Here is a 26073-nt window from a genome sequence, read left to right on the forward strand (position 1 = left end):
TTCAAAAAAAAAGGTTGTATTTGAATATTACAATAAAGAGCACTGACAACGGTGCTGGGGAGAGGCTTATCGCAGGGATCTCTGTATCAGTTCATTAGAATTTCCATCTGTACAAGTCGGGCATTTGTGTCTCCAGACATCCTATATGGGATCATTCCAGCGAAGGTGATGAGGGCGTGGGCTTGGCTGCGTAAGACCTGTGTAAGACAGTAGAATTAGTGGTTGGTGTAAACACGCAGCGATCTCCGCCATAAAAAGGTTTGCACTCACCGAGTCTTTATCATCTAAGACCCGCTGCGGTCTGCCAAGGGTGGAGGGGCCGCTGCTCTTTAACCTCTTGTACTGAGTGAATAATATGTTCATAGTTGAAAGGAGAACTTCAGACAAATTATGTCTGATCTACACAAAGAGAGAGAGTGGATGAACGTACACGAGCAGAATCCCAGAAACTGCAAAGTAAATACTAGACATCATACAAAGTCTACACTCCATCTGCCACTACACTACAAGTCCATCATTGTTTATTATATTCCTAAAACACTTATTCCACTTCATGACCAAGCAAATTGTTGTACCCCTGTCACCATCAATAAGTATATTTTTGTAGTTTAATTGTGAATTTTATACTGTTTTTTTCAGGAGAGACATGACTTCAGTCTGTTAAGATATCAAAACATATTTTAATTGCATGATATAGGCAAAAATAAACAGAACAAGCTAAATAAAACTCCATGTATTCAATATGACTAACTTTTACAGTCAGTACAACAATACTAAGTACGTGTTTATATTATATCACATTATATTTTTAATCAGCAGCAGATGATTCAGTGTAAATTGCGTATGTTCTACCCATGTGTGGGTTTGCTACCACACGCCAAAAACATACTAGTAAGTTAACCGACAGATATTAGAATTGATCTTAGTCTCTCTAAGTATGTGTGTTGGGGAATTTAGACTCCAATGGGACAGGGACTGATGTGACAGTTCTCTGTACAGCGCTGCAGAGTTAGTGGCGCTATATAAATAGCAGATGATGAAGAAATTGGATCTACTGTAATAGAGCAGCTTCTGGATGTTATAGAACTAGACACAGATCTCTACTGTACTGCCCTCTGCTGGGGAATCCTTCTGATGTCTCAAGGATTTACTCTTCAAATAAGGAAGCAGCACAGTGATTGATGTGTGCTATGAGAAGTGTGCCAAAGAAATCAAGGACATTCTCCTTCACCGGTTTTTGCCTTCAGTTTTAAAAAGCTTAGTTTTTTTTTATTTATTATTTTTCGAAAGTCTTACTTTACAAACCAATAAACATGTAGATGAGGAACAGGTCACCCAGCATTTTCTAATTTATGTAATACACATCATGAATAAACACAAAAATCACTTAGAATAAGGCGGAGTGGGGGTGATTGGCAGCACGTAGTTAAGAATACGCATTATAATAAAGGGGATAGATCTATTTTCTACAATGTACTCATCAGCGATCAACACTACATACACAAATTAACAAATACACTAAAAGTGTAAATAGTGTGCAAATACAGTTATATGTCATCCAAAACACTAAGACGAGGGCAAAGGGGAAGTAAAGCCACAGAATTCACACACTTAAAAACAACACTATGCAATGAAAGTGATAAACAGGTGAAGGGTACAGGCCTATACAGATATTACAGTCTCAGTCTTAGTGGGCATTACCATCAGGACTCTAAAAGCGGTTGGATTTGAGTACCGCTTTGCGAGATTGAAGTGCAGTCCTTGTGGCAGTGTGGGACTTTCACAGAAATATGGCAATGTGCAGGAACCACTGGAATAGTGTTGTTCTTGATTCAAGGAACGGTAACCTAGTATATTCCCTTCTCCTCTATAACATATCCAAAATCAGATGTAGTGTCACACAGCAATGGCTTGTCATTATAACCTAGGAAGCCTTTTTTCCTAAGGTATCCCCTCCTGCTAGCCAGAGCCCCGAGGGCTGCTCCGTGCAGTCTTTGGAAACGAGCTCCTCTGTTTCTCTAACAGTTGGACAAAAACTAAATTAATTAATAATTTGTAATACAAAACTAGCAGAACCCCTGGAAAAAGGGCTGTATGCTCAATCCCAGAGATCCAGCTGTGGGACGAGCGTCCTTTCATCATCATCATCATCATCATTTATTTATTTATATAGCGCCACTAATTCCAGAGCGCTGTACAGAGAACTCATTCCCATCAGTCCCTGCCCCATTGGGGCTTACAATTTAAATTCCCTAATATACACACACAGACACACAGACTAGGGTTAATTTTGATAGCAGCCGATTAACCTACTAGTATGGAGGTTTTTTTGGATTGTGGGAGGAAACCCACGCAAACATGGGGAGAACATACAAACGCCTCACAGATAAGGCCGTGGTCGGGAATTGAACTCATGACCCCAGTGCTGTGAGACAGAAGTGCTAACCACTTAGCCATGTTTCCTAGGAGGTAGCTTTAAAGTGTTCACAGAGCACAGGACATGTAGCCTCCAAGTATGTGCACACATTCTGAGGGGCATATTCAATTCCGATCCGCGGTATCGCGCCGGAATGGCTGCGAACCTGATCCGCGGTATCGCGCCAGAACGGCCGCGAACCCGATCCGCAGTACCGCAATAACGTGGATTTTCGTTCGCAGCCCATAGGGCTGCGTACGAAAATCCGTGTTATTGCGGTACCGTATTACCGGCAGTACTGCGCATTTTCCGCGGTAAGGATCGGATCGGAATTGAATATGCCCCTGAATGTCTAAGTGAAGCAGGCAATGTATGAAAACATTTATAATTAGTGATAACCTCATCATGACTCAGGCAAAGGAGACACCGCTCACTCACCTCGTCACTGAAATTTCTGAATGCAGCAACTCTCTCCTCCACACTGTCCTGACTCAGTGGGACAAGCTTCAGCCTCTCGATAACCTACCATTAGATAAAAAGTTATTAAGATCCAAAACTAGGTGCCTAGTACAGAACCCTGTTAACGTAAGTCATTTTTCTATACAATCATTTTTAGGGTGTGTCATGCACAACTATAGCCGGCCATCCAGGAGAAGGTTCGGACCACAACAGTTATAAAACAGTGGTACTAACCACCACACTGGAAAGGAGGGAGTTAAGAAGCCCATCAATGTAATTAAATAATTGTCCATAAATATTAAAACCTGTACTTTTGTACTTACTCTTAAATCTGTTTCTCGTGTAGTTCATTGTGGAACACATTAAGAATAGGCCCCGTCACCAGGAGGTTGGAACGAGATGACCCCTGTCCTGCAGATCTTACCCACCAGACATGACACTAGCTAATTAGTTAATTGAAAAGCAAACTTAAGGGGATTTACTACAAGGACACAAGGAGAAGAGAACATCTAAACCTACTAAATGGGTGGCAAAAGCTCTGTGTTCCCCAATGAAGGACAGGAGAACAGGATTTAAGACCTGCGCTCGGGGAGAATGAAGTTTGCAGACAAGGCCATAACCAGTTTAGTGGCTGCGCTACCTTTGCAATGTTAGTAAAAGGTTAAAAAGAGAGTTAGCGCTTCGAAAAAACTTGTGCTCAAAGACAGGCACTGAGTGTACAGACCCCACCCAAGGGTGCAAAAGGAAATGAAGGACTATGCCCTGATTTGGATGGAAAGAGAATACGACTTTAGGAAATAATTTGAGAACCAGCTGAAGCAGACTCTTGATGGAAGACAAAGAATGGCACCTTTATGGCTGAGGTCATGGACATGAAGAACATCAGGGAGGAGCCATATGAGCAACACCCTGAAGAAACGTCCAGATGTGAGCAATAGAAGCAAGATGTTGGCAAAGGTGCAGAATCACAGTGGTCCCTTGTAATCGGGGAACTGCCAAGACAATCACCGGTAGCTTCAATAAAAACATTGAAGTCACTCATAGTCTGAAAGGAATAGACACCAACTGGAAGTACTGGTCTAGGACTGCAAATCGTTTAATTGTTCCACCAGAGGTACTATGGAATCCACCATATCCTATGTAGTGAGAAGTGTCTGCTTCTCCTTGAAATGAGTGAAATAAACAGGTCTGATTATTGTTTTTAGTCTAAAAAAGGAACTGTCTTGTCACCTGACTACTCATCTTATCAGTTTAAGGCCCAGGAGCAGCTATACCAGAAAGCAATGCTTGCCATGGTGCACTTTGCAGTAGGAGCAGAAGACGAGATCTTTAGCCTGGGTGCAGCAAAGGACAATGGAGAATGTGCGAGTAGCAAGGCGAGCAACTTCCTGCAAAGGTTTAGGTTCCCTCCACAATCTCTGTGCCTCCACAATCTCTGTGCCTCCACAATCTCTGTGCCTCCACAATCTCTGTGCCTCCACAATCTCTGTGCCTAGCATACAGAGCTGGGAGGGAGCTAAAAGGAGCGGATCCCATTGGGCTCTTCCAGCACGTCACTTGTCAAGAGTTCCCTGACTGGGTAAGGAGACACCACAGAACTGTACACAACCCTTCAGTGAAGCCTGAGTACAGATAAGAGATCTAACCCTGTTACTGCCCAAAGGTAAAAGAGAAGGGCACCCTGGGTGCCTGAAAGTAAAATGAAAGTATTAAAGGCTCAGAAGACCTGATTACATTCCACCTCCCAAGGAAACATCTCGTTCTTACTTGGTGTCTAACCTCCTGGAGGCAGCATGGCCTATACCCACCTCCCTGTGTTCCCCAATATAGAGCAGATTTTGATTATAGACAGATATATAATGCTGCTGTATTCTCACAGGTTCAGGATTTATCATTGTTACACATCCATACAACATGAGGCTAATTTCAGTTTCATTTATAAAAACACATCCAGAACATTTTGTCAACTTACATCAAATGCCAGATCGATGTGGCCAGCGTGATAGTTATCAAAAAAGGTAATCAAATCCAGCAGCAGATAAAACGTGGAGTTTACTGATTTTTCAGCACTTACACCCTGGGCTCTGTATCTGGGGGGAAAAAAAAAAAAAAGGAAGAAATCAATTCATACATTAATGTATAAATCAGAAACTCAAACATTCTCAGCTGAGGACCAAGATTCCAGTGAGAGTCATCTACAAGAGTCACAGTTCAGTGAATGTTGTTTTTTCAATGACCGTTGGACACAGTTTAATCCTCTTATTTTCATTAAAATTAAACTTTCAGCAGAAAGAATATATCCCTACTATACACTATGTTACTCTCTACAACATATGAAACCCTCTGCCACACATGGTGGACCTGTCCACAGATCCCCCTGCCCTGGCACGCTTAGAACCACCAATCTACAGACACATCTCGGTCACAGAGCTGGACCTTGAATTAGAGTCAGAGCCAAACTCTGTGTTAAAGTCCAACTCACCTAAATATCCCCCCAACAAATTTGCTCAACAGCTCCCCTTCTCTTCTGCCCTAGTCTCCACTCTAGTTACTCTCAGTTACCACTTTTGGTTCATTTATGTAGTTAATACCTGTTAGGCAAACTGTGGCAACTAAAAATTGTTGTAATATCTGCTATATTTCTAAATGTTTTTTTTTTCTTTTACATATTATGAACTTATAAAATATGGATTTAAAAAAAAATAAATAAAAACAAATTAAAAAAAAGTGTTAGGAAATTAGGAACTTGAACAGAATATTAAAATATCATCAATTTATTACAATGTTCATATAATGGAAACAAATGGTTGGACATAAGGGAGATGATGTTATCTAGAACAAGTGCAACCAAAGCTCAAGTAAGGATTCTTCTCTTCCACATTACAATATAGTAAGGATTCTTCTCTTCCACATTACAATATAGTAAGGATTCTTCTCTTCCACATTACAATATAGTAAGGATTCTTCTCTTCCACATTACAATATAGTAAGGATTCTTCTCTTCCACATTACAATATAGTAAGGATTCTTCTCTTCCACATTACAATATAGTAAGGATTCTTCTCTTCCACATTACAATATAGTAAGGATTCTTCTCTTCCACATTACAATATAGTAAGGATTCTTCTCTTCCACATTACAATATAGTAAGGATTCTTCTCTTCCACATTACAATATAGTAAGGATTCTTCTCTTCCACATTACAATATAGTAAGGATTCTTCTCTTCCACATTACAATATAGTAAGGATTCTTCTCTTCCACATTACAATATAGTAAGGATTCTTCTCTTCCACATTACAATATAGTAAGGATTCTTCTCTTCCACATTACAATATAGTAAGGATTCTTCTCTTCCACATTACAATATAGTAAGGATTCTTCTCTTCCACATTACAATATAGTAAGGATTCTTCTCTTCCACATTACAATATAGTAAGGATTCTTCTCTTCCACATTACAATATAGTAAGGATTCTTCTCTTCCACATTACAATATAGTAAGGATTCTTCTCTTCCACATTACAATATAGTAAGGATTCTTCTCTTCCACATTACAATATAGTAAGGATTCTTCTCTTCCACATTACAATATAGTAAGGATTCTTCTCTTCCACATTACAATATAGTAAGGATTCTTCTCTTCCACATTACAATATAGTAAGGATTTTTCTCTTCCACATTACAATATAGTAAGGATTCTTCTCTTCCACATTACAATATAGTAAGGATTCTTCTCTTCTACATTACAATATAGTAAGGATTCTTCTCTTCTACATTACAATATAGTAAGGATTTTTCTCTTCTACATTACAATATAGTAAGGATTCTTCTCTTCTACATTACAATATAGTAAGGATTCTTCTCTTCTACATTACAATATAGTAAGGATTCTTCTCTTCTACATTACAATATAGTAAGGATTCTTCTCTTCTACATTACAATATAGTAAGGATTCTTCTCTTCTACATTACAATATAGTAAGGATTCTTCTCTTCTACATTACAATATAGTAAGGATTCTTCTCTTCTACATTACAATATAGTAAGGATTCTTCTCTTCTACATTACAATATAGTAAGGATTCTTCTCTTCTACATTACAATATAGTAAGGATTCTTCTCTTCTACATTACAATATAGTAAGGATTCTTCTCTTCTACATTACAATATAGTAAGGATTCTTCTCTTCTACATTACAATATAGTAAGGATTCTTCTCTTCTACATTACAATATAGTAAGGATTCTTCTCTTCTACATTACAATATAGTAAGGATTCTTCTCTTCTACATTACAATATAGTAAGGATTCTTCTCTTCTACATTACAATATAGTAAGGATTCTTCTCTTCTACATTACAATATAGTAAGGATTCTTCTCTTCTACATTACAATATAGTAAGGATTCTTCTCTTCTACATTACAATATAGTAAGGATTCTTCTCTTCTACATTACAATATAGTAAGGATTCTTCTCTTCTACATTACAATATAGTAAGGATTCTTCTCTTCTACATTACAATATAGTAAGGATTCTTCTCTTCTACATTACAATATAGTATGGATTCTTCTCGTTCTACATTACAATATAGTAAGGATTCTTCTCGTTCTACATTACAATATAGTAAGGATTCTTCTAGTTCTACATTACAATATAGTAAGGATTCTTCTCGTTCTACATTACAATATAGTAAGGATTCTTCTCTTCTACATTACAATATAGTAAGGATTCTTCTCTTCTACATTACAATATAGTAAGGATTCTTCTCTTCTACATTACAATATAGTAAGGATTCTTCTCTTCTACATTACAATATAGTAAGGATTCTTCTCTTCTACATTACAATATAGTAAGGATTCTTCTCTTCTACATTACAATATAGTAAGGATTCTTCTCTTCTACATTACAATATAGTAAGGATTCTTCTCTTCTACATTACAATATAGTAAGGATTCTTCTCTTCTACATTACAATATAGTAAGGATTCTTCTCTTCTACATTACAATATAGTAAGGATTCTTCTCTTCTACATTACAATATAGTAAGGATTCTTCTCTTCTACATTACAATATAGTAAGGATTCTTCTCTTCTACATTACAATATAGTAAGGATTCTTCTCTTCTACATTACAATATAGTAAGGATTCTTCTCTTCTACATTACAATATAGTAAGGATTCTTCTCTTCTACATTACAATATAGTAAGGATTCTTCTCTTCTACATTACAATATAGTAAGGATTCTTCTCTTCTACATTACAATATAGTAAGGATTCTTCTCTTCTACATTACAATATAGTAAGGATTCTTCTCTTCTACATTACAATATAGTAAGGATTCTTCTCTTCTACATTACAATATAGTAAGGATTCTTCTCTTCTACATTACAATATAGTATGGAACGGTTATAAAGTTTTTTGTTGTTTTTTTTTACCATAAAATCACTTCCTTGGTGGCATGTAATGACAATCTAATACTACAGTATTTAGCTGACAACTCCTTCAAGCTCTAGACACCCCCTATCACACAACTGGGGACATCCCAAAGAGACCAAGGAGAATAATCAAGGTGGAAAACAAAATTAGGAACAATGAACCAGAAAAGTTAAGGAAAAAAAAAAAAAAGACATTAAACAAACGGTATGCAAAACTTTCCAGCCACAATCCACACAGTCTATGAAGCAATAAACACTGTAACACTTAGGGGTGTATTCAATTGTTAGCGGTAACGCTGATAAACGAGCGCTCAAAAAATCTTACCGTTAATACGGTATTTACTCGCTGAATTTCATCTCGCAGCTCAGGGAGCTGCGAGATGAAATTCAGCGAGTAAATACCGTATTAACGGTTTTTACGCGCAATATTACCGTATAAACGGTAATAGTTTTAACGCGCTCGTTTTCCCCGGCGGCCGGAGGAACAATTGAATACGCCCCTTAGTGAATGTGTGGACTCCACTGCGACATGACAGAACTGCTCCACTGATAACATGTTCAACAGAGTTCAAGACAGAAATATTGAGCAAGATTGTATGGAATAAGGAACAGGATTCTCAAAACAGCTGTAAACAACATAGTCAGCAGCAATCATTTGGAATATGGATACTGGATGTAGAAAGCTGCAGTCTGTGACATGTAATAGCAAAAAAACCTGTTCTAAAAATGGACAAAACAAAGATGGTGCATAATGGGACAAGACACCCACATTGCGAAACCTGCAGCAAAGAGCAGATAGCTAATAGGAAGGCTACTTTTCAGGGGAAAACTTTGCAATCACAGATGACCAAACCCCCCTATTAGATTGTGCGCTCTCAATGGCCCCAAATGTATTTTGGACTGGGCTGTATGTCAACCCATTTCCAACCACTACTGTACAGCACTATACAATTACAACACACCAGAAATGGCTGGAGAATGCATCTACTCACCTTTCAGCAATAGACAGAGCCATGTTTTTGAGTCGTTCCTTGTTGGACTGTGGAGCGCTGATTTGAGAAACTACAGGACTCAGCAGCTTATTAGTTAACTCCAAAACTTTGTCTGGGTTCTAGAAAAATACAAGTAAACTGTAATCGGACCTTTCATGTTATTTGATCATTTCTCTACAGTATGCGTTTACCCGATCACCCCAAAGTAACAGGTGAAATAATAATCAGCACACGTGGATGATTTGGAATTGGGCAACCATGAATAACTACACCTGCCCCCCTCTATAATGATCCGAGAACCATTGCGTTGTGCTATTATGGAATAGACTCTCCTTATCTAAACACCAGAGGGCAGCCTTTACATTCCAATGACGCTCTTCACTTTGCTAAAAGGGGATCCACTTTAAAAGCACTTTTTTTTCTTCACAAACCTCCTCCTTCCCCACACTAGAAATATGGCAGGTGGTCCCCTAGCCTGGGTCTCCACTGTCAGCTGAGTCCTCAGCATAGCTGAAGCTAAATATGTCTAGGCAACAGAGGAGAGATGGATCCAATGCACTGACGTGAAAGGACTGCCTTTTATTATTGGACAAGGGGAGAGCCAATCAATCAGGAGCTGGCTGTCAAGTGTGTTCGGCCATCCCCCTTCTGTGGCACACAGACATCATTACCTCAGATGGCAGGTCTACACAGTGAGCGCTGAATAAAGCAAAATAGGGAGCAACCTTCTCCAATGAACCAGTAATGGGAATGGGGGGGGTTGAAATAAGTTAATTTATGTGAATTTAAAGTAGAAAAACCCTTTAAAATAATACACAATCTGACAAATGTATCCTCTAAATACCTCCGAGAGAAGACTGAACACTTTACCTTTGCCAAGTCGTAGAGTTTAGCTGCTTCTTCAAACAGTCCCTTCTGTTCTGCTGCAGCCGCCACCTCACCAATAATCGGCTTTGTGTCCCTTGTGAATTTATCTATTGCACCAGGCTATGAATATATAAAAAGACATCCTAAATATACAGCCGCTGTTATGCTGGGTGGGAATTATGCTACATTCTTATCCGAGGATTCTATTTCAGTACAGAATTCTAAACTGCTACTGCACCACAGAACTAGCGCCCCTACGTACATCAGCGATCATACCGCGTTTATACATTTAACATATTCATCATCATCAACATTTATTTATATACACAAGTCTAACAAGGTCACAGAAATGGAACAAAATGTAATTATTTTTTTTTTAAAAAAAAAACATCCTTTTTTTTTTTTAATCATCGTGTTAATTTGTTACCAATACAACAGTTGGCACATGCATTTGTGGGATAATATATGTTCACTCAGCATTTTATGAATACAGAATAACTCCATTACCTTCCTTGTACCATCCTTCTCCAGCTTTCCCAGCAGCATGTCAAACTGAAACAGAAATCAGGGATTAGCCAGAGGACAGAAAGGGCAACAAACAGAATAATTAGGGCGAGGAATGTCTGTACCTCTCGGCTTTCAATCACCAGCTCGCTGACACACCGCAGGAACATGTTCTTATCCTGGCTGTCTCTCTCATTTCTAGAAGAAAGAGGTTGGCAGAGGATGATATAACTTGAGCATGCAATACAATCTTTAACTTACAAAATGTGGACAAATGTTTCAAGAGTAAAGCTGGGTACACACTACAGAAAATTACTGCAGATGTGATTTCTGTTAACGATTGTAGCAACAACTGACTGTCCCGATGAGCATGCAGATTCATGTGTACACACCACAGGATTTACCTTCAGCTCTGTGCTCTTCATGTGTCATAACCATGTGCTGAAAAGATTGTGACTCTGTAGAGATCTGCCTACACTGCTGGTCCCGAGTGCGTGCACACTTTCACATTTGCCAACATTGTTACATCGTTAATCGTAGTTTTTAGCAAATTTAGAAAACCAAATCAAACGATACGATGTGGTTTGGTGAGATAAAACATGATCGTGGGAGAGTACACACTAATGCGATATCTGACCACACGGTGGTTGACATTGTGATCCGCATGAAAGCTGCATGAAATTACTGTATAAAGCACACAGAATAGGCATAAGATTATGTTGAGAGCACTGTAAGTGGACATTAATCAGTTGATGACCAGAAGACTTTCACCTTCTCATGACCAGACCAAAATTCACCATACACACTGTGTGTTACCGGACAGGACAAACACACTCTCCTGTACTCTGAATGACACCCACATTTCAAATGATATTTGGCAAGCTGATAGTCTAGTAATTGTAAAGCAAAAAAAAATAATAAAAAAAATAATTGCAGCATTACAATAACTTGCTAAGCCATGAAACGCGACTGCATTTCTTGTAAAGTATAGGTGGCTCTGTCATACTACTAATAAGATGCAAGCTTCAGTAACAAGCTCTAAGGGTGTAACACCTGCAAAATACACTTGCAGATTAATAGCTACAGAATGACAATATTTGCACTGTTGAAAGATGTAGCACTGTCCTCAGCAGGAGACGCCTTTGCTAAAACATCACCCTTCACTCTAAATTTCCGGCCTGCAGCTGCAGCATGACACATTGCATTCCTTTATAATCTTTTTGACATTTACCTGAGAAAGTAAAAATACTGTAAGGCTTCTCGTGGATCCGTCGACTCAAACTTCCGCGTGTACAGCATAAGGAGGCGGACAAAGTTCAGGCGCCTGATACCAATGGGGTCTCCAGCCTCCTGAGCCACTACACAGAAACAAAGAGGGATGCAGAAGACCGGTGGAAGATAGATATAATATTCATACATAAATACCAGCCACACAAACACAAAGCTGTGCTGACTGCGTCAATTACAGTGGTGCAAAGGGCTACTATCTGAAGAGCTCCTGCGGTCTCACCCAAAAATGCACACACCCCTCTGCACACAGAGTTCTATCCAATCATCAGGATTGAATACAGCCGAAAACAAAACCAAATCCTAATACGGAATTCCAATGTATACCAAAAATGATTAGGTTTGGAAACTAGCTATAATTAAGAAATGCATACATCATTAGATGGTTCACACCCATTTAACAACCAGAACAAGTTGCTTATTAAAAAAAACAAATATTTTGCTTTCCATTGTAATTTCACTACCATATATTATCCTTTGAGATAACAGAGGTCCCCCATGTGTTTAAATATCAGACAGTAGTATGCCATTAATGTCATCAATTATTTATTTCAGCTTGTAGAAGTGCAATTGGAAAAGGAATATGAACAAGTGCAGAAACATTATGTCACGTGGAAAGGTGTGTGATATAGGGAGTCATGGGACATGCGAGGGATTAATTTAGGAAGACTGAAGGCTGGTGAGTAATTATAGGCCTTAGTATATAGCAGTTAGGGATTCTGGGGAGCTTTATGTAGGTAACTTGGGAGTGTCAGGTAAGTAGCACGGGGGATGGCTCCTGCTTAATTTGTTAATGGATCTGGTTCAGTCTTGAAAAAGGATTCAGACAAATTCCTAAACACATATGCATTCTTCTTCAACACTATGGGGCATATTCAATTGTTGACGGAAACGACAAAAATCTTGCGCTCTGCGCACTATTACCGTAATAACGGTACCGTAAATACCGTTATTACGGTAGTTTTCTCGCTGGATTTCAGCTCGCAGCTCTGCGAGCTGAAATCCAGCTTTACGGTCGGTAATAGTTTTAACGCCGCAGGGACTTCAAAGAATTGAATATGCCCCTATGTGCACAAAGCTGAATTTTGAAGTTGGTTAAGGTTCACAAAGTATTAGGATAGATAAAAACTCTGTTCTAACAGGGCAGCTTTTCCCTGCCAAACCGTCTGCGTAAAGAAAGCTATTGAGACGTACACAAAAAGGCCAAATCAAGGGTTTATTCTATTAATCAAAGAGATATAACTCCTAAATCTGGCAAAAAGATTTAGGTGTTCTCCCTATTAATCAAAGGCCCCGGGCCGGTAAGGGCCATAGCAGGTGTTCGCCTATTTAACATCTCAGGATGTATGAGTTTTGGTGTTGTTTGTAATGTATCTGGAAGCCCAGGCCTGGGTTTCCAGTTCCAGGGCGCATGTACAAGCCCAGGCCTGCCGAGTGGTAAGACATGTTTTGGATAAATTGGGCGGCCATAGACTTTCTAGCCTTGCGATAGGCAGTGACAGAATATCTTCAAAATACCTGGGACTTGATTAATAGACCCCTAAGGAACCTGCTGCAGCTATAGGTTGCTCCCACTGCCCAGGAAAAATATCTAAACGAGGAGACAAACACCCTCTCTCTTGCCAACAACACTTCAAAACCAAACAATATGGACAGCATGACACAGCTGATAGAGCACGTCTGCACACTGCCATATCAGAGCCGATCATCTTACAGCTGCACCTAGGATATAGTGGGAGGAAGCTAACTGTAGGAATCCAAAATACGGCACATAATCAATCTAGTTTTAAATTAGTTTGAGTTAGAGGTCTCCTTTAAGAAGTATGCTCTATACATGTATACTTACACAACTGCGCACTTTGTCCAGATGACTTTAAAAGCAGCTTCAACTCAAAGAGAGCAAGTGCCACGTGCACGGCATGACAACGCGTACGCTCCATGCGAAACAAGTAGGCGATAGCAGCTTCAAACTGCGCGGTTAGGAAGAGGACTTGAAAGTACAGGAAAGCATGCTGGTTGCCGCCAAAGTGAGACTCGCCTAGAAGGGACAAGAGATCAGAAACACCATGTAAAAAAAAATCTGATCATTATCAAGAGTGCGCCGTTTTACTGCATTTATAGCTATTAAGCTGTTTATACCGTAGTCTTCAAGAAGCTGCTTCTGGAACTGCGGCAGCGTCAATCTGTCTTGCGGGGAGCTGCTGGTGTCATCTTCAAAGCAAATCTGACTCAACTGAATAGAGAAAACACAGAGCAGACAGATGCAAGTCTGAAACTATAGTACGACAAGCACTAAAATACAACAGTTTGTGCTTCTTCAAGAAATCATTTTGTGGTGCTACATACAGACCACATGACTATGTACCACTGACATGCTGATTACACATAGTAAATACAGCATGCTTAACGTATCCCATTACTACTGAAATCCACTTTGATCACATATTAGTATGTCTGTTCTGAACATTAGACAACACAGCTCCACTTACTGCGGTACTGGAAGTGTTGTTAATACTTACAATTAAATCTTTTTTTTCTCATAATAAATAAGGCACAACGATCGTATAGTTGGAATCACCAAAATGCCAAACACTTAATCGCTAAGTGAAGGTCTGTCCCCTCTGGCTGCACCCTTTGAGCTCAAATTATCATCCTAGTCATAAACTGAAGGAAATAATATAATCTAACATAATTTATTTATATAGCGCCACTGATTCTGCAGCGCTGTACAGAGAACTAACAATAGTCAGAGTTGTATTCATGTCAAGAGCCGTTTCTCCAATTCCATCTGGGCGACACTGTTATCATGGAGTTAAGCTGGGCATGCGTGAGCTGGGTACTTGGGGGTTAAACATTTGAAAGTCTGAAGTTCCTCCCCTCTCGGTTCATAACTTACAAAGCTCCAAAAGACAGGGTAAGCAGGAGCACACTCAGATTCAACTCCAAACAAAACTTCAGCTGAACGCCGAGTATAGGTACAAGAATCCTTCCTTCTCATTCTTGCTGCATGGGGGACACTGTTACCATGAGGACTTTCCAAAGATGCCCCCTAAGGGAAGCGAATTCTCAGATAAGGCTGAATGGACCTTTTGTCAAAAAAAAATAAAAAAATCCTCTTTGGACACGAAAAACATGAAAATAGTAAAACGTAGTAAATGTGTGGAGAGAGGACCAAGTTACGGCCCTGATCACATCCAGTAAGGAGAGCTGGTCCTCATCGTGCTAAGATCTGGATTTCTTTAGAGAAGAGATAACAATCTCCTGACTACGGTGGAAACAAGATACAACCTTAGATTGGAATAAAGAAGTTGTCCTCAAGACCGCCCTATCTTCGTGAAGTATCAGAAAGGGAAATTTTCAGGATAGCGCTCCCAACACTAAGACTTGATGAACAAGGCGGCATGTTGTTTCCAGTGACAAAAACCTCAGATCAACAGTCTTCAAGGGCTCAAACAGTGTAGGCTGGACAGCAGAAAGAACAAAGTTTAGGTCCCAAGGTGCTGTTGGTGGGACATATGGAGGTGGAACATGTAAAACTTTCTACCAGAACGTTTGCACCTCAGGAATAAGCCAATTTCTTTTGAAAGTAAGTAGACAGAGCCAAGATCTGAACCTTAGGGGAACGAAGGGAGTCCACTGTCAAGACTGCCCTGAAGAAACAAAAGAAGACAAGAAAACCAAAAGGAAGAAGTGTGAAAACCTTTTCTCCCCCCCCCACACCAAACAAGGTTTTCCACACCCGGTGATAATTCATAGCTGGCTCTGGAATGTTTGCCTTCAACATGGTCTAGATAACTTCTTCCAAAACTCCCTTGGTTCTCAAGATCCCGGCTTCAGAAGCCAGACGATAAAAGTTCTGGGGTAGAAATGGACCCTGGGATAGAATATACTCTTAGTGGAAGCTGCCATCTTGGCTCTGCCGCCACCCTTAGGATGTTGGCGTATCACGATCTTCTTGGTCAATCTGAAGCCATAAAAATCACTGGAACTTCTTCCTTTTTTGGCTTTCTTGAAAACATGAGGAAACGTGGAAAAAGATACACCAACCTTGATTCCGAGCGGTGTGGTTATAGCGTTCACTAAAGTTGCCAGAGGGACCCTGGTTCTAGAACAGAACTAGTCATCTTGTTGTTGTGCCGAGGCTTTCATGTCCACCTCCGGCTGACCCCACTTTTTCACCAGTAGATCAAACACCTCTGGGTGAAGGAACCGTTCTTGGAGGATGGTGTGTGTGCTTAAAATGGCCACTACAAAATTCTCCACACTCAGAATGTAAACCACTGACATTACCAGAACAAACCACTCAACCTATTTCATAGTAAATAAAAATAAAAGTTCTCATCTTTTGACATAAGTAACCCAATAAAAACAATGCCCAGCCCCCTGGAAACTTACGGGAGAGATGTTGGGAGAGGGAAGGAGCTTTAGACTTTCAGATGTTTAACCTCTAAATGCCCAACTCAACCCCATGGCAGCAGTGACCCCCAGATGTTAACTTCTAAATTCTCACACGGATCACTGTGTGTGTGTGTGTGTGTGTGTGTGTGTGTGTTTGTAAGTATATAAGTGGCAAAGAAAAGCACAAAACATATTAGGTGGATAAACAAACTTTACACATGTATTATTGCCAAAAGAATAATCCCACTCAGCAAAGAACATATATTTGGAAGAAGATAAATAGTTTATGGGTTGAATTCATTGTCAAGAAAAAAAATAATGAAAAAGCACATTTTTCATGTTCCCCTACTAGAACACCTATAAATTGAAAAATAAATGGGACCGATATGAATGAGTTCTCTGTACAGCGCTGCGTAGTTTGTGGCGCTATATAAATAACTGATGATGATAAAATAAAGGCACCTCTTAAGGCGTAAATTTGGCACAGGCTCCAGGCAGTGAAAGGGTTAAATATGTAAGTTAAAAGTAACTGAAATATTAACTTAAATATTGCTGACAAAACTAACCGATACGTGACTAAAATGCAATTCGGAACGGAATGAGTACACGCTCCTTTCCTGGTAGATCCATTAGATTGCCAAAGCAGTAAGTTCTTGGACTGCAGAGTAAGTAGCCATAGCTCACCTTTAGCCATAGGTAGTCTTCTGTTTTATCCGCCAGCTCAGTATGATTGTCGGCCACGTCACAGCGACCAATTATACAGTACACTGCTCTCTTATACGGGTCAGTGCTCGACCTTACAGCTCTTCTGTAATGTAAGCGGAGCTTGTTTTCTGTTGCTGGACATAACCTGGAAGCAAATATATTATTACTTTTAAACTTGAGTGGCAGCAATACTTTAAATACTTCCTGATGCGCTTAAGGTGCACCTGTTGCTTACACGTGTGAAGTTTGGTTTTTCTGTAGTTACCTGCGGTCATTGCTGTGGACGTATTCCTGGAACCAGTTCTTGAATTCTCCCAGCTGATGCTGCACTCTGTTCACCACCTGCTGTGCTGCCAAGATATCCCCGCAGCGCAAGCAGTAATAGATCAGTGCCCAGACCGGGAACCCTTCCAGTTCACCATCCTGCAAACATCAGAACATTGTACATTGAGCAATATACTAAGTAGAGGGACCGTATCCTATATAATCCATGGCCAGGACTGCGGACTCACCTGTAATCCAGGAATAGGCGCAGGCAGTCTGATATTAAGGAAGCTTCGCACAAGATTGTAGGTCCCAGGGACACCTCCCAGCTGAGCCTGTTGCAGGTTGGCAAAGACACTCATCATAGTGTAGTTCTTATAACTGGAAGAGATTCAGACAGACAGCAGCTGAGTTACAGTAGATGTATTCAAGTTCCAATAAAACATCCAGGGACATCCTCATTAATGTCGATCTCTCTTACAAGTTACCTTTCTTCTAGGAAGTTTAACGCCTGTCTCACAAAAGCCATTTGCATCTGGACTGAGCAGCGACTTTTCAATGCATCAGTGGCTGGGACTAGCAGAACATCGGTCATCTGTTTCACCATCACCCAGACATCAGATATATTCTGTAAACAGGAGTGTACAAGTGAGGGAACATAGTGACATATGTGTAACTTGATCATTGTAATCATCATGGAAATGACCAAAGGGCAATTGTGTGAGCCATTTGCAGAACATAAAAGAGCACACACACGTGTAAACCTGAAACACGCTGCATATTGTCACTGTGCTATAGATAAACAATGATGGGTTTCTTACCTTGTCATCCAATCTCTCAGCGACTGTTACACACAGATCTACAAGGTTGGGTTGTAGGTGTCCACTCACCACCTTCTCATTGTATACATAAATCTGCAGAGAGAAACAATTACCTAGCAATGAGTAATATATTGATTCACCCGGTCATGGGTATATCTTGTTAAACTAGGCCAATCATAACAAGGGCTTATGGAACATCAGTATGATCATTGTAATGTACCAAGTATTATGCATGTACTCTGATGAACTTCTTTTTTTGCCCTTGAATAAGACAATATGTGATTAATAAAAGTATTCAAAGTCCTGGGGGTAAATGTATCAAGCTGAGAGTTTTACGGAGGGTTTGAAAAGTGGAGATGTTGCCTATAGCAACCAATCAGATTCTAGCTGTCATTTTATAGAATGAACTAAATAAATGATAACTAGAATCTGAAAAACTCTCAGCTCGATACATTTACCCCCTGATGTTATGCTGGTAAAGCCTCCATACTGCAAGAGTACGTGTCAGTGTTCAGCGCATAACACGCTGTCAAAACCACAAGATAAAAGTGCTCTACTTTGTATTGGCGTCTATAGAAATCGTCAGCACTCAGGACATCCAACATTCCCATAAACTATTTTATGTTTATAAATTAAGGAATAGAAAATAGACACAGATTGGTCATGGAGCATTTTAGATTTTTAAAACAACACTAAATCTAACTGTTGAGAGCACAACCAAAAACAGTCAAAAAAGTGTTATAGTTTAAACATCTTAAGCCACTGGTCTACAGTGGTGCAGAATGTGGAGGGCACCAATTAAATCTGTGCGACAGGTAACTTTTTCAAGTAGTCAGCGATAGTAATTTACCAACAATACATTGTAATCTACATTGTTCTGGGTGTTTTCTATGTCTAACGCTATAATGAAGGGTAGATGTATGTGACGCAATAATTCTTTATATGGAGACCACCTTGCCTTGAAAAGGGTTTACTCAGGAATAGGAGGAAGCTCTCTGACCAAGTGCCCTGTGAGTGGTGCTTAACCCCACTGAGCCTGCGCCGCCTTCGCTGAAGAAAGAAACATATATAATACGGCTTTATATCTGCCTCACCTGCCGTGCATACGCCATTTCCACATTATCAAGAGAACTGCGACTGGGAGCGCCAAGCTCGCTGGTGTAGCTTGTCTGCCACAGAAACGAAACACAAATATTACACATATACATCATCAACATCTAAACAGAACCCTTTCTTGGCAAAAAGAACTGTGCTGAGTGTTTTCATACCTCAGACTCCTGTGAGAAGCCCAAGTCATCCTCCCCCGAGGCAAGCAATGTGTGGAGGATCCTCTGCTTGACTTGTTCCCACTCCACGAGCATGGACTCTCTGTGGTACTCCTCCGCCATAGCAAACGTCTGCAATGTAAGAACAGACATCTGAGCACCACATCATGCACATAAGACCCTTGAAAGATATTATTCACAGGGCATGCCGAGTGATAACAAAACATAACAAACAGCGATGCCCAGGAAAGATACAGGACCCGTACACGTGACAAGAACTGTAGGATATGAAGCATTTTCACTGACTATAGAAGTAATGCTGCTGGCACTTTGTTAAGTCGGCACTGAACACTTTTACTTATACTGAGAGATATACAACTTGTCCTAAAGATTCTCACCCTCCTCCTGGATTCCTCAATAGCAGACAGCAGTGCATTGTCCTTCTCATTCTTTAGAAATCCCTAAAAATAAAAAAGACTAAGTCAGAACCAGTCCTGCAACAGAACAGCTGGGAATCACATAACCAGCATACAGAGAGCCGTGGTCGTGGTCTATTAGTCATGGTCTTTGTCTACTGGTGACCGCCCTGCAATCGCCCGGTAGACTGTGATCAAATACTTAAGCACCACTGACACAAACCTTCAGAATTCAACAGTTTTACAGTCCATGCACCTCATGAGAAGAGGTCACATTTTATTTTCAGGGTTTCTTAGTAAACGTGTCTTCAAGGCCTTCAGGACCAATGCTCTTACAGGGATGAAAAGGCCGATGTGCTAGCATAGAAGATAGAGGAGCTGGAAGGAGATCTTCTCCAACTACATCCAGCGAGGAACAGCAATTCCTGCCAGAGAACATAACTTATAGATACATATACAGGGATCCAACTAAGACACATAGGGGAAAAATGGCCACACGGTCTTAAACTAATCCACCTGAGGCAGGGTTCAGAGAAAAGATAGGCGAGATCAGGGAAGGTGTCAATCAGTGGACTGCCCCTCATGGTCCAGTCTCCTGCTGATACAAGCTATATGTTATGGTCCCTGCGTCTCCCTGTGGGATAAAAATATACCAGCATATCATACAGTAACATTATCAGCTGTCCACACCTTCGCTGTGCACTCACCTGGATATCTGTGTCTTTCACTGGCTCAAGAGGCTCAAATGTTGTGGCTGCGCTGAGACTCTCAAGCCTGTGGGATATGTGAGATATGTCCAAGCCTCGGGAGCCCAACAAAACAGACCTAGAGAGAAGAGAGACAAAGCTGCAGCCACCTTGTATCATATATCCCTAACGATCAAGTATCTACAGAAAATAACTGGATTTCTGTGCTTACTGTCACCTTCACCTGTAGCTCAGATAGTGGGTATAGGACATGTCTACTGGAGGCTGCACATTAAGTCTGAGAATTGTACAACTCCTGCGGGCCAAACACTAAACCACCCATGGTATAAAAACTGGTGGGAAAGCTCTGTGTCCCAAAATGAACTACAAGTGAATGGCACTGTGGATCCATTTTGGTACCCTATAAATAAAGGTTAATAATAACAATACAAAAGAAAAGTATTTAACACCAAGTACAAAAAACACAATTCCTCATGTGTTACATTGGAGGACACAGGAATAGTGGGACATTCCAAAGCAGCCACAGAACCAAAAGTAGCCACTATGGGGAGAACCCCTAAGACACAGCAGCATATAACACCTTGTCCCCAGGATCTGCTGATGCCACCAAATAGTTTTGTTGTTTTTTTTTAAAAAAACAAACATGGCGCAGCTGTGCATGGAGGGCCGCAAAGCCGCTTTGCATAACTATTCCATAGACGCATGACCCCTGTCCTATTTAGGTTCTCTCACAGCCTCACTCATTGAGGGGGAGATAGAGGATATCCCTAGAACTGTGAACAGCCATCTATTGAAGCCTCGGGCACAGGGAACAGGAGAAAGGTTCACAATAAAAAAAAAAACCTCAAATCACAGACTAAGCAGATCCATGGTCTAGGTCCACATCATAAGAGCACTGAACTAAAGTGCACTCTAGTTAGGATAAAGCTTTTTCTTACTCTGTGTCTGACATCCAGGAGGTATCGCCTATAATCCCAGTCCTGTCACCAACAATAGAGCCCATGAGAAAACCGCATTAAAAGTAGCCCCTAAAACTCAAGACTCTAAAATAAATCCGTAGACTACCCAAAATCAAACTATTTTCTGACATACTAACTGCAAATTAATTGGATACTATGCACATTGTTAGAGGTCCATCCTTACGCTTTAACGTTGGCTGACTCCTGGGAGGTACGGGTCATAGTCCTGGAGCGCAGCCTCTCCCCCGCCTGCTGAATCTCCTGGAGATTACGTTCCACATGAGGTAACTCTGTTACTCCCTCAGTCTCTGCAGCCAATTGTTCTGCTTGCTGCAGCAGCTCTCCAAAACCCTCGCCGTCCATTGTGAGGGGAAATCTGTCATTAAATGGAAAAAATAACAGTATCAAGTCAGGATATCTAGACATAGTTATATCAGTATTATGTATTAAATGGAGACTTGTGGAAGGGAAACCCAGTAATGGCAACATTCAATTAAAGAAATAGTACTAACTGGCTACGGAGAGGGCCTCATGAGTGTATTTGGATTTATTATTATTATTCAAATGTATTCATATAGCGCCAGAATACTCTGAACTGCTTTACAATTCAGATCTGAGACATTTTCTCATAATTAATGAACTGCTGCTGTCAATCTGTCCTAGATCCCTTAGATCTACATAGTGGAGGGTCAAACAGCATCAAGGTTTTGTTTTGAGAAACAGTAGATAGTAAACAATTATGCAGTGTCAGAAGAAAGTAAACAGGTCAACGTCAACCTACGACTCCCACATAGAGCCCAAACACCAGCATTATCTGCGATGGGGAAAATGCTACAGTTATATGCCCTGCAGAACAACCTCATGCCCACCACATGCAGTCTACAACCAACATAATTTACCCATTCCAAAATAGAGCTCCTTCATCCAGCTCATTCGCTTCAATTACCCACTAGTTTACCCTCTCTATTTGGTGGTGACTAGTGGTCTCAGCACATTAGTAGGTTTGAGTATACCCTGTCAGTGATGCGTCTATGAAAAGGAAGCCAACAATTGCTAAGGCGCGTAGGGACTGAGCACCTTATTGTATTCCACCTACAATGCCTGCTTTCTAGGGATGTCCTCCATTTTCAATTGGGTGGGGATAGAACAACCTATAGCCAATAAGATACTTGGAATGGTCAGAGCGGCAGGAAATGAGTGCGATCTTGCGGGAGGCAGTGACCTGTCCACTTGTGCGATTATGTTAGAGAGATCAGGGCTGCATGTGGCGGCAGTGTTGTGATGGGAGGAGAAAAATGGAAGAAAGCAGAAGGAGCAGGGTTCTCAGAAGCACAGAGTAGTAATACCCCACTGCTCAATGATTTGGTGAAGCTGAAAATTGTTTCAGTCCATTGTCTAGATATTGCCCTAAAGCAGACTAACAAATGTCTGAGTCCTATGAGGAAGGGACAAAGTGAAAAACAGATATTGTTTTGCCTATTCCACCAGAAGGTGTAATATATACCATGTCAGAATAGTAGTTGTCTTGACCAAGCTGGGTGGTGGGGATGGATGTCTTGATCTCCAGCAAAAGTTAAGTTCATCCACTGCATATCCATAATAGAGGTAACTATATGAGTCACCTAAACTGCAAGATACAATGACTTGTCTTGTTGAGTTTTCAAGATTACTAAACTTCCACCTGCTCTCATTCCATTGTGTCCGGAAGATTAACTCTTTCTGACTGGGTGCCCATTAGTCCTTGGTGCAATTCAAAATTGATGTGTTACTAGATTAGGGCTTCATCACACTTCATGTAGGTCATATAGAAATACAATGGCTATGAAAATAATTGCCATGCTTCTAAATAAATCAGTTAGAAAACACGGCCGTCACTTTGGGCATTACGGTATTCGCTCTACTGGCGAATGGTGCATATGGCATTCACGCCTTTCAAAGCCCTACAAGATCCCTTAAGTAAGATAGCTGGTATCTATAGCCATAGGAATCGGCTCTGCAGTTTACAGGATACAGTGGACAGAAGGCAGTTTATACATATATTTCTGCATGTTGACAAATTGCAGTAAAATCTGTTTACATTACTATTCATCTTTGTAACAATTTTCAGCACAAATAAAATTGACCTATTTATTGAAAGGAATCATTTTCAAACTATTTTTAAATCTTATCAACTATATGAGTGACAGTATACAATTAGTACACTACCGATATGATACCTTTGTCCAGAATGGACATGGCTTTCTGGTTCAAAGACTTATCATGCTTAAATTTTATTAAAACAAAAACAACTTATCGGTCATTCCCTAAACCTGCCCGAACATTCGCTCACTACCCTGCACGGCGGCGCTCAAGAGACAATAGAATAAGATGATCTATGACCAGGTCTATGTGACATTACCACAGCAACACATATGTATCTTTCTGCCTGGGATCCCTCAGGATAGAGGTAGTCTGCACAGCAGGCACCACTAGTCACCAAAGATATGTAGAATGAGCAAATACTATAACTGATGGCTAGAGATGCAGCTGTCAACAGACCAGTATAAATCACTGAATAAAGGTGCATGATACAGGTATATATGTGGCAACTGCTGAACTTCCATATTACTCATGTTCCCCTGACGTACACCACATGGACCACAATGTAGTCGACTATACAGCTTTAGAACTGCAGGTCCTGGCATGCTGGGACTTGTGGTCCCACAGCGGCCGGGCCCCCGGCATGCTGGGTCTTGTGGTCCCACAGCGGCCCGGTCCCCGGCATGCTGGGACTTGTGGTCCCACAGCGACCCGGCCCCCGGCATGCTGGGACTTGTGGTCCCACAGCGACCCGGCCCCCGGCATGCTGGGACTCGTGGTCCCACAGCGGCCCGGCCCCCGGCATGCTGGGACTTGTGGTCCCACAGCGGCCGGCCTACATCTGCCCGGTCTCTGTACCTCACCTGAGCCGCCTCTGCTGGTCTCCTCGCGCTCTCACACCGCTGCTCTCTGATTGGTCCATTTACTTCCCAGCGTTCTGTGCGAATACAAAAGCAACTTTATTGACAGTGTGACAGCGGTTATGTTGTCAGTATATACACCCTGTGCTGGAACCTCTGTATACTGTATTTGTCTTCATTGCTCCTGCCCTCCTTCCCACTGTTACTGTCGGGGTCAGGGTCAGATTAGCCCCTCTGCCGGCCCCACCATTTTACTAATGTGTGCGTCAGTTTCATCTGGTATAACTTTATTTTTTATGCCACATGAGAAAATATTTGTTTTAGGGGGCTGTCTCTTAGTATCATAGTCAAGTAAATATATTTTATTGTTTTCATGGACATTACTCAGGCAAAAAATGAACCAGTTTGTGATTTTTCTACTCTCTACTTTGACCAAATGAATTCACACCATAAATTTTGTGTCATAATATTTACAGGGATACCAAATATTTATACTTTATTGGAGGTTTGGTTTATGATCTGGGTTGTTAAATATATATAACTTTTTTACCTATTTTTTTTATATTTTTCATTGCTTTATAAACACTGTAGTTTTTAAAAACTTAATGTAACAGTTGGGTGTGATAACAGGTGTAATATTGTAATGAACAATTCTCAAACCCTTTAGTTAGAAGAATACACATCAATATATACATATTATAAAGGGGGATTTTTATGGATATAAATATGCCAAGTGTATCTCCTTTCATCATCATCAGCTATTTATATAGCGCTACTAATTTCCTTTGTATAATTAGCCGATATGTGTGATATGTGGAACTGTCTGGTTTCCTCACATATCAGACATTTAGATCTGAATATATTTTGTAGATATTATTTTAGGTTGCACCCGATAAGATACATTTTGGGATCTATAGCTCTGCAACAAGTCTTTTGGGAACTATTATTTCTTACATAAGTGTCAATATGAACCTTAACCTAGAATCTAGGGAACATAGTAAATGAAATATTCTCTTTATAGGATGTAATATGTCATTAACATTAAGAAATCGATTTATCAAACCTAAAAAGGAAAAGTGGAGGTGTTACACGTAAAAACCGACCACATTATAGCTATAAATGATAACAAAAATCTGATAGGTTGCTATGGGCAACACCTCCACGTTGCCTTATTAGAAGGTTTGATGAATCTACTCCCTATATGTAATATATGTCAGTTGGTCTCCTAGTATTTTAAGTGTCCTCTAGTGGATGTTTCATAAGTTACCATACTGCAGCACATCTGAGAATGAAAGCTCACATCATTCACATAGTTATCATGAAATAGAACATAACATTAGAAAGAGGGTTTTGGGTTTTTTAGAACATCCTTCCACACTTTCAAAAAACACACAATAAAGAAACTTCAGGCCCATTAGAAGGGGCAGGAAGAAGAGTGCACAGCAGAGAGAAATAAGACAGGAAAAAGGAGGAAAAATTCAACAGGAGGAGATAGACAATGTTCAAATTCAACAAGCGTGGTGGCTTAGTGGGTAGCACTTCTGCCTCACAACACTGGGGTCATGAGTTCCATTCCATGGCCTTGTCTGTGTGGAGTTTGTATGTTCTCCCCGTGTTTGGTGGGTTTCCCCCATGTGCATCGGT

General features: G+C 40.5%; 1 protein-coding gene across 2 annotated transcripts; it reads right to left on the minus strand.

Moving 5' to 3' along the window:
* NUP93 (nucleoporin 93) lies at positions 1 to 24518 on the minus strand. 2 transcript variants are annotated; one of them, XM_075188974.1, is made up of 22 exons: positions 24433 to 24518; positions 21675 to 21866; positions 20532 to 20649; positions 19807 to 19869; positions 19412 to 19540; positions 19238 to 19312; positions 18144 to 18236; positions 17811 to 17950; positions 17571 to 17703; positions 17324 to 17481; positions 17038 to 17203; positions 14095 to 14188; positions 13802 to 13993; positions 11900 to 12026; positions 10794 to 10866; positions 10672 to 10716; positions 10168 to 10284; positions 9298 to 9416; positions 4848 to 4965; positions 2855 to 2938; positions 271 to 399; positions 1 to 197 (listed from the first exon to the last, which is right to left on the minus strand). In XM_075188974.1, exons 1-22 carry the CDS (start codon positions 24489 to 24491, stop codon positions 87 to 89), a joined length of 2535 nt encoding a protein of 844 aa, XP_075045075.1. In that variant the 5' UTR covers positions 24492 to 24518; the 3' UTR covers positions 1 to 86. The 2 variants fall into 2 exon arrangements, with proteins under 2 accessions (XP_075045075.1, XP_075045076.1); XM_075188975.1 differs by lacking the exon at positions 24433 to 24518 and adding an exon at positions 22995 to 24282.
* Between the last annotated feature and the right edge of the window lie 1555 nt (positions 24519 to 26073).

The sequence above is a fragment of the Mixophyes fleayi genome, chromosome 10 (assembly GCF_038048845.1).
Source record: "Mixophyes fleayi isolate aMixFle1 chromosome 10, aMixFle1.hap1, whole genome shotgun sequence".
Taxonomy (NCBI): Eukaryota; Metazoa; Chordata; class Amphibia; order Anura; family Limnodynastidae; genus Mixophyes; species Mixophyes fleayi.

Excerpts from the sequence above, each read along its gene's own strand:
- NUP93 (XM_075188974.1), bottom strand. The coding sequence starts at position 24,491 with ATGGACCAATCAGAGAGCAGCGGTGTGAGAGCGCGAGGAGACCAGCAG. Across the intron at positions 10,717-10,793 it reads TGGTGATTGAAAGCCGAGAG|TTTGACATGCTGCTGGGAAA; the intron begins GTACAGACATTC and ends TTTCTGTTTCAG. Across the intron at positions 400-2,854 it reads TCAGAAATTTCAGTGACGAG|ATCAGACATAATTTGTCTGA; the intron begins GTGAGTGAGCGG and ends CTCTTTGTGTAG.